Raw genomic sequence first — 7739 nt, 5'->3', positions numbered from 1 at the left:
TCCCCGCCCAGCTTCTATCCGATTCCGACGAGTTTTGTAGAGTTCTGCGCTTCCGGAACTGTTCCTAGGAATCGGAGTCGGTCGCTCGGTCCTCCCGTTTCATGATCACATCGCCGCCCGGAGAGCTCAACCGCAGTTCTTGGCGTTCCGTAGCGATCCTGACCTCATGATGTGAATCAGAAGCACGTATGAGGCGGACCTGCGAAGCCATCAGATGAATATTAGGATTGCAGATCTATTGATCGGTCGATTGACGCCCCGAGCATAAGCAATGGTTATCGCGAACATGGACGCCGGGGCTATCTGCGAGGGGCTATCCCAATCTAGGGGTGGGACTCTGAGCCCCTCGAAGGAGTCGAGAGTCCGTAAGAGCCGAGAGAGCCAGGAGCTCAGAATCAGTTCCCTGAATTTCTCAAATCAGAAGCTCAAACTCATATCTATGCATCCTCCACCGGAACGAGTATGCCGGTGGGTTACACAATTGTGGAAGTCTCAAATATTTCCGCTGTGAGAGACCCAGGGCAAACTCAGAAAGCCAGACTCCCCAATAGATATAATGATGCATGATGAAAGATTCGAACGTTTGGAATCCCAAAATCTCGCTCAAACCGTCAAACGATCCTCTCGCCGAGAGCTCTCTCGGGCCAGGATAGGTAACCACATATGCGCGATGTCGTCTACCGAGAGGCGAGAAGCGCAGCGGAGTTGATCTTTCGGAACGCGCGTGGGATCAGCTGATGGCTCCGTTCGCCCCGGCGAGAGGGCGAGTCATGCGAGAAAACACAGGAGAGAACGGTGGATGTTCAATGCAATCCCCGCAGTCTCAGCGCGAGCCGGGCCTGACTCTGCTCCTCAAATCAATATCCGCACTGAACTCAGGTAGAGGACGTCTCAGAGTCAGAGAGGAGACCGACGACTAATGCTGCAGCGATGTCGAACTCTACCCGCGGAATACTCAAGGGTATAGATGACGGCTCCGCGAAACACTCACTCCAGAGCCGAGACGGAACACAATTTAAATGAGGTTCGTTCCCGAGGGCTCTCGAGTTTCAGAGCGAAACCAGTCACAATAAATAATGTCGCGCTCACTGTGTCTCTAAATCAAAACATCAAGGGTCTTGATGTTTTCGTTTCGTCAAGCACGAGACGGCTGCTGTCGGTGGGTGAGGGGTGAGGCTCATCTGAGTAGAAACTATGGGGGAGGGTACGGCAGCGCGCGCGCCATTCACCCGGCTCAAATATGTTCTGAATGAGTTTTCCAGAGTCGACATTGAAGTGAAGCGGATGGAAGGAGCCGCTGTATGAACAACACAGTATTGCAGTGAAGTCCTCGAAGGAATCTGTTCTTGCCTAATTTCGGATGATATTGTGATGAACTTCGTTCTCTCGTTCGGAAATCTTCTAAGGAGAGAGCGTCGACTCCATTTGCGGCAGCACCATCGAATCTTTCGAGAAACCGATATCCTCGAGGACTCAAGGAAAGAACGTTTCCCCCCGCGCAAGCTCCCAGCACTTCGGAGACTTCTATTGATGCGTCGCAAGCGACTCTGAGGCACCTCGGAAAATGGTCGGTTGAGATACTTGTCGGTTGAGAGTTGAGATATGGGAATTCTTCCTAGAGCGTCCGTCTACCCCGTAGCTCTCGGAAGCTGTCATTCATATCTGGATTTGTTGGCACGGGCGCTTGGCCGGACATGTCCGACCGAGGCCACCGTACGTACCATAAGAGGGCTAATTGACACATGATCGCTCCCGTGCTTACAAACATTTTGTTCCGAATGTTGCGGAGATTTTCAAGGATGTAGCGATCAGAAGCGAATATTCGGCATGGATATTACTCATCGACATGTCATGTACCATCATCCATGAGCCCCTCCCTATTCGGACTTTAAAAATGAAGAGCATTTAATGAAGATTCAGTCTCAGTGTCAGACTCGGCCCTGCGGTCACGCGCTGCAGACGATTCAATCAGCCTCACGTCTCTATTTCTTCTACCAAACAAAATCTGTACGAGTGTGCACTCAGTGATAGCCAGGATCCATCTAGGCCCCGGGACAGCTTCGATTGTTCACCACATCGCTGAGGACATAACAGGATTCTTTTGAGGGAAGTCAACTGGGAGTGCGAGACATGGAAACTGCTTTTTTGAATGTTGGTAGTAACTGCTCCTTGGATTCGTGGCTTACTCTAATGTCGTTCTCGACATCTCGGGGACTCTTCGATGGAACCGTCGCTCCGCGAGTCTCCTCCACTGTTCATATCGTCCCTGCGAGCTCATCAAGTATACGGGAGATGATTCCGAATGGGGACGGCCCGACCCGTTGTTCCACCTCCCGTTTCCCCTCTCGGAGCAGGAAGACGGGGGAAGATCCGAGGTTGAGAACACTTGGACCCAGCACTTTTCCCTCCCATGCGTTCTCGCCCCACGAAGCTGAATTCATCCACAATGAGTTTCATCATTCATCATATATGTATGTTTATGTGAACTTAAGGCACATTGTTCCTGACCGGCCTTCGAGTCCGTCTACCCAGGTAGCACCTGAGCACACCCTTGGTGGTGGAAGGTCGAATGAATGAGGAAAGTTATTTCGTACGCAAACTGCCTTCGATTATTTTGAATCATATTTACACATTCTACACGCGACCTTCGGTAGCTCCATCGACGTTTCAGGAAGTCGACGAGAGAGTACTTGATGAATCTTCGTAACCTGATAAGAATTCGAAAAGAGCACAGCCCAGGAACACAACTCCTCCGATGTAAGCGACAGTTTTCACGGATATCTTATGAGCTACTAATCTTCCGGCGACGACCGCGAGTAGCGTGCAAAGTGAATGACCGAGAATTGTTCCGAAGATCACACCATAGATGTTCGATCGAGTCGCGAGAAGGATGGTGGAAATCTGAGAACGGTCACCTGAAATTCATTCGAGGTCATCAATATCAGTGTCGCGGCGCTGTCGGATACTATCGAATCGCAACCATTTGAGCCTTTAAGCCCCGTTGCGTGACGGTAGCGACGGTAGCGTACGACTCGTCACCGGAAGATGAATATCGAGATGCGCGGGAACAGATTGCAGCGAGAATTCGAGTCGGGGCTCGGGGCACAGTTAGCGGAGGAGCAGTGCGCGAATAATCTTACCCCACTCAGCGACGAGGGTCATCGTCAGAGCCTGCCAGAATGTTCCGCTGAGGAAAGTTTTCTCACAGGGCTGGCTCGCCTTCTTCTCATGGTCGAGCAATGTTTTCTCAACTTCATGGAATTCTTCAAGACCCTCATCAGGGCTCATCCGATACGCGTCGTAGATCATCTTGAGGCCGAAGAGAATGAAAAGTCCTGCGAAATAAGTCTCCATGTATTTTCCATGCAGGATACTATGTATTTTCGCTACGGTTTCGATTTCTTTCCACGGCGGTTTCGATGTCTCTCCGCTGCGGGACATGCCATCGTGCCAGCTCATCGACTGTGCCAGATTTCTCTCGAATAAGATAGCTCCAGATGAGGTTCGTCGCGAGAGCGCGAAATATTCATTGAATGAAAGAATGAATTTGATCGGACTGTAAAGTCGGTTTATCGTCGATGAGTCGATTCGGCGTCTCTCAGTGGACTCGGATGTATTTGATTCTTTGTTATCGGCGATTAGGTTCTTTCCCAGACATTCCTCTAAAGCCGAAATCAACTCACCGATCGATATGAAGTGTGTGTAAATCGGAGGGACGATATTGGCCGCGAAACCGAGAGCGACGCTCACAATCGTCATGAACACCAGAGCTATGAAAGAGCCGAGAAAGACAGTCACTCTCGAATTCCTCATAGCCAGAATGGCTGCGATGAAGAAAGTTTTGTCGCCGAGTTCGGATACTAGCGTCAGGCTGAGCGAAGAGAGGAACCCCGGCAGGAACTGCATGGTTCCCGAAGACGAGTTCATGGTATTTTCCTCGATATCATCTTCGAAATCATCTTTTGCGAATATCCGATCCGGGACATGCACCAAGCAAACCAAAAACGCCAGCCAGAAGCATAGATCATCCTTTAAAGGTCTCATCTGGAAAACTGTTCGGAGGGCACTGTTTAGACAGACGTCGTCGAGCTCCCGCTGGCGATGGATAGATTTCTCGTGCCAGACGAACTTCAGGTCGGAGCCCTTGCCAGTGGGCCTGCGATTCGAATACTCTTTCCGACCTCCGTGAACGGGGGTATCTCCAGGCGAACCTCCTCCGCAGTGGGATCGGATGCGAGCCTCTCGAGAACTGGGAATTTTCGGTTGACGACTCGGCTGTGCTCACTGCCACACAGTCTGCGGCCCGCGACGTCTAAAAGATACTCCTCCAAAGCGTGCAGTCGACGCGATCTCTCACATTCGCCGCTTTCTCCTGCTCTTTGCTCTAAAGCCCTCATAAGCCCTGTGTTCTTAGCAGCGGGGTAGGTACCCGAGCACGAGAGCGAAGGGAAAATGCTGATAGCTGACGCTTCCTCTAAATGTCAGCGAGATGAAAGTCTCAATGATGATGAGATTGTTGTTCTCCTAAATGTCAAGAGAGATATGAACGAACGACGGACGAGTCGGGGGATCCGCGACATTCGATTCTTCTTGATTCTGCAAACTATGAATCTGGCTGCGATCGCAACTTCCAACCAGTAACTTCTCTGAGTTTTCAGGGAGACAACCCCGCGATGCGGACCCCGTGAGAATCGAAGAGGGATGCCAACGTTTGCCGTTCCTTCTCCGTTGCACTACCGTTCGACATCTAGCGAGAGGGAGGACGACTTCTCGATCGGTCGAGCAGTATTCTTCGAGTGCGGATTGTGTTTCGGTGGATTGATTACGACTTTCGACTAGGACCTGTTTACTGCACATGATTTCCCATGCTTTTGCGCTCAGATTACGTCCGGAAGAACTTTCCCCGTGCTCCACGCGCAGTCTTATATTTCCAAGAGCTAAATTCAGCCTCATCGTGTTCGACGTTTATTAAAATACAGGGATCCCCGCCGAGGGCGGCGGATGACCTATGAGAACATTGAATTCAAGCGAAGCGCGAGGGACTATCATCATTGGGGACACATCTCGAAGTACAGTTTCTCGAAATGAGCCCGGTCCTTCCGCGTTTGACATTCTTCTTCGGAATGGATCTTGTCGGTACCTTTGTAATTGTAAGCACGGATGCAAACTCTATAGCCGACAGCGGGATCGTATCCCTCGATTGTCGTCTTGTAACCTTGGAAAACATTGACGTTAGCCGGATTGACAGGAATGTCTTTAGTAGCGCATTTCGGCTCAGGTTTCGGCGTAGTCGTCGTCGACGTCATCGCTGACTCTGTCCCAGTTGATGACGATGCTGTAGACGTCGTCGAAGAGGTGTCGTCGGAAGAGGTTCCCACTGCGACTTCGGTCCGCGAGGCGTTTCCTGCTTTCCTTTGGTTCGAATTCTGGGTTTTCAGCGTCTCGGGCTCTTTCGTCGGCATTACTGCTCGGGTTTGGACGGTCTTCGGTTTTTCTTCCTGAGTCACGCACCAATTCAGGTCGTAACCATCGATGGGTCCGTTCGGGTTCTTCGGCGCCGTCCACTCAACTAACGGGTGCGTGAAAGCCGAGGACTGGAAGAGTAACGTTGTCAAAAATCTAATTTCTCTTCGGGTCTGCGCTTGGCTCATATGAGCCTATCCATCACGTTTCCCGAAGAGGTCAGCCTCTTCGGAGACGCCCATGATTATTACCGGTTTCAGAACAGGCTTCGATGGCTTCCCGATCTTTGATCCTGTCCAGCACGTGCTACCGATGTAGATCCAATATTTCCCCCCTTGCTCGTGATCGGGATCAGGAACTAAGCCGATCGAGATCCGCGTCCGGGCGGGAACTCCACTCAACGTGACTTTCTTGCTCGCGTTGCTCTTGAAATGGTACGTGTCATCCACGACGCTGCCTTCAGTTCTCCTGCAAATGGAAGGAATAATACTCCTCGTCGTCTTCGGATCGAGTGCAGCTTGCGGCTTATCGGACTCCGGCGAATACAGACCACTGATAGCGGAGCATCTTCAGAGCTTCTGAACCGTCGTGGTTTAGATGAATGGCGAGCTCTTTCGATGAGCCGTCGTACTCGCACGTAATGTGGTATGCGCTACCCTCGTAATCACGAATATCCGAGACGTAGTTAAACGAAACATTTCGTGGAGGCGGTTCGGTGGTCGTGGTAGCAGCGGCCACATTCTGACAATGCAGAGCTTTTGAATCAAGTATAGTGACAGCTCATTTCAGAGAGCCTAATGCTGAATACACTCGGAATGGGATCTTCACGGGAGCGATACTTACAAGAAATGCGAGAACTGCGACAAACTGCAGCATTTCTCCTCACAGCAGAGTCGGAATACCTTAGACGAGCTATCCCATTGAAGATCACAGGGCGAGTGGCCTCTGTGATACTCTGAACGGCACTTTTATTCGATTCCAAGGCCAGATCCTGATCGAGAAGATGAACTCGTGGATCAACGACGCGCTAATATCAGCAACCAGAGCAGGCAAACATGAGAGGGCGCGAACGGGTACCCTGGGCTCGAGCCGGATTGGAAACCGAGAATCGACTGGTGATTCAGGCTTCCAGGCGCTCTTCCTCTCGAGCACCTCATCCTATCCCTCTCGCGAGAAACGCTCAGTGGAAACACGTCGTTCCCTCATCGCAATTGTCTCCTCATTGTAGTTGTCGGATGACCCATCTCAATGACTGTTAGCGATGCCAATGACTCTGCTACAGGGTGGCGAATCACGGTTGAGGAAACTTCCAGAAGCATTCGATCCGTCAAGCTCTACGAGTTCCCCCTCGGATCCCATAAGATCCAATCTCATTTCCCGCATCTTTTCATCGGTTTGCTTCAGAATAAGAAGTTATTGTGATTTCCGTGGTTTGACACTCATTGCATCGACTTCCGATGTTCGATTCCGGCTGTTCTTAGCGTAGATGCACGTCCCCAAGAAGGACCGTTGAGTGCTATGAGGGAGCGATGACCCTCGGAAGAGAGAACCGTGGAGAACGGTCTCTCCCAGGAATGATCTCCCGGAAATGAGGGAGAGCAAGTTTGTGGACGACACTCCCATACACACCCATACATGGAAATATGAGCTGCGACTCTAGAGTCACCCGAATCAATATTTGCCGCCATCTATGGAACGCTGGACAAGTACACTGTACCACAAGATACAGCGTGTCTCATAGAATACCGCTCTGACGCTCTATCCTCAATTCCACGGGATGACTCATCCGCACAGGGATGCGAAACGCAGCAAAGAGATCATTCGGCTTATTCACCGTCTTGCTTGCTTGCTGACGATCGGAGGAGTCGCGACCAGCGCCATCTTGCGGTGCGCATGATCGATCGGAGACTGACTGAGCTCGATCTCGGACCCGGTTCTAGTTAGCCAAGCTGCGTTGGCCGTTGACTCAAGGTGGGAAATGTCTCCTCTCAGAACGAGCGGTCCAGTTTTCATCACCCTCATCTCGGATTAGGTGAAGTTTTCTCCCGGTTCCAAATTACGCATCGGTCCCCAGGTGACTCCTCGGCAGTCTGGCGGGAATCAACATCCCCGACAGGAGTCGCTCAGTCGTTCTCATCGCATCGGAAGCGATTGACATGCAACATCGGCTCACAAGCGATGCGAATGAAAGATGATCGACTCATCGAGACAGAAAATATTCTGAATCCGCCGACCCGAGTTCAGCGAAGCACCCCTCGAAGCTTCTCCCCCCTCGT

General features: G+C 51.2%; 2 protein-coding genes across 2 annotated transcripts; both read right to left on the bottom strand.

The window, feature by feature from the left end:
* Nucleotides 1-2591: 2591 nt before the first annotated feature.
* LOC100897645 (transmembrane protein 165) lies at nucleotides 2592-4314 on the bottom strand. Its single transcript, XM_003747232.2, has 4 exons — nucleotides 4130-4314; nucleotides 3684-4052; nucleotides 3141-3335; nucleotides 2592-2915 (listed from the first exon to the last, which is right to left on the bottom strand). Exons 2-4 carry the CDS (start codon nucleotides 4042-4044, stop codon nucleotides 2668-2670), a joined length of 804 nt encoding a protein of 267 aa, XP_003747280.1. The 5' UTR covers nucleotides 4045-4052; nucleotides 4130-4314; the 3' UTR covers nucleotides 2592-2667.
* Nucleotides 4315-4938: 624 nt separating this feature from the next.
* Nucleotides 4939-6421, bottom strand: LOC100897498 (uncharacterized). The gene is made up of 4 exons (XM_003747231.1): nucleotides 6307-6421; nucleotides 6014-6204; nucleotides 5715-5931; nucleotides 4939-5594 (listed from the first exon to the last, which is right to left on the bottom strand). Exons 1-4 carry the CDS (start codon nucleotides 6337-6339, stop codon nucleotides 5049-5051), a joined length of 987 nt encoding a protein of 328 aa, XP_003747279.1. The 5' UTR covers nucleotides 6340-6421; the 3' UTR covers nucleotides 4939-5048.
* Between the last annotated feature and the right edge of the window lie 1318 nt (nucleotides 6422-7739).

This window comes from Galendromus occidentalis, unplaced genomic scaffold, assembly GCF_000255335.2.
Source record: "Galendromus occidentalis unplaced genomic scaffold, Mocc_1.1 scf7180000077515, whole genome shotgun sequence".
NCBI lineage: Eukaryota > Metazoa > Arthropoda > Arachnida > Mesostigmata > Phytoseiidae > Galendromus > Galendromus occidentalis.
This window is presented reverse-complemented; position numbering and strand designations above follow the sequence as displayed.

Bases quoted from the DNA above. Each gene is read 5' to 3' on its own strand.
- LOC100897498 (XM_003747231.1), bottom strand. From the start codon at position 6,339: ATGCTGCAGTTTGTCGCAGTTCTCGCATTTCTT. The intron at 6,205-6,306 runs GTAAGTATCGCT...CTGCATTGTCAG, and splicing joins TCGCAGTTCTCGCATTTCTT to AATGTGGCCGCTGCTACCAC. The intron at 5,932-6,013 runs GTCTGTATTCGC...TTCCATTTGCAG, and splicing joins AAGATGCTCCGCTATCAGTG to GAGAACTGAAGGCAGCGTCG.
- LOC100897645 (XM_003747232.2), bottom strand. From the start codon at position 4,044: ATGAGACCTTTAAAGGATGATCTATGCTTCTGGCTGGCGTTTTTGGTT. The intron at 3,336-3,683 runs GTGAGTTGATTT...CTTATTTCGCAG, and splicing joins CACACACTTCATATCGATCG to GACTTTTCATTCTCTTCGGC. The intron at 2,916-3,140 runs GTAAGATTATTC...AATGAATTTCAG, and splicing joins GACCCTCGTCGCTGAGTGGG to GTGACCGTTCTCAGATTTCC.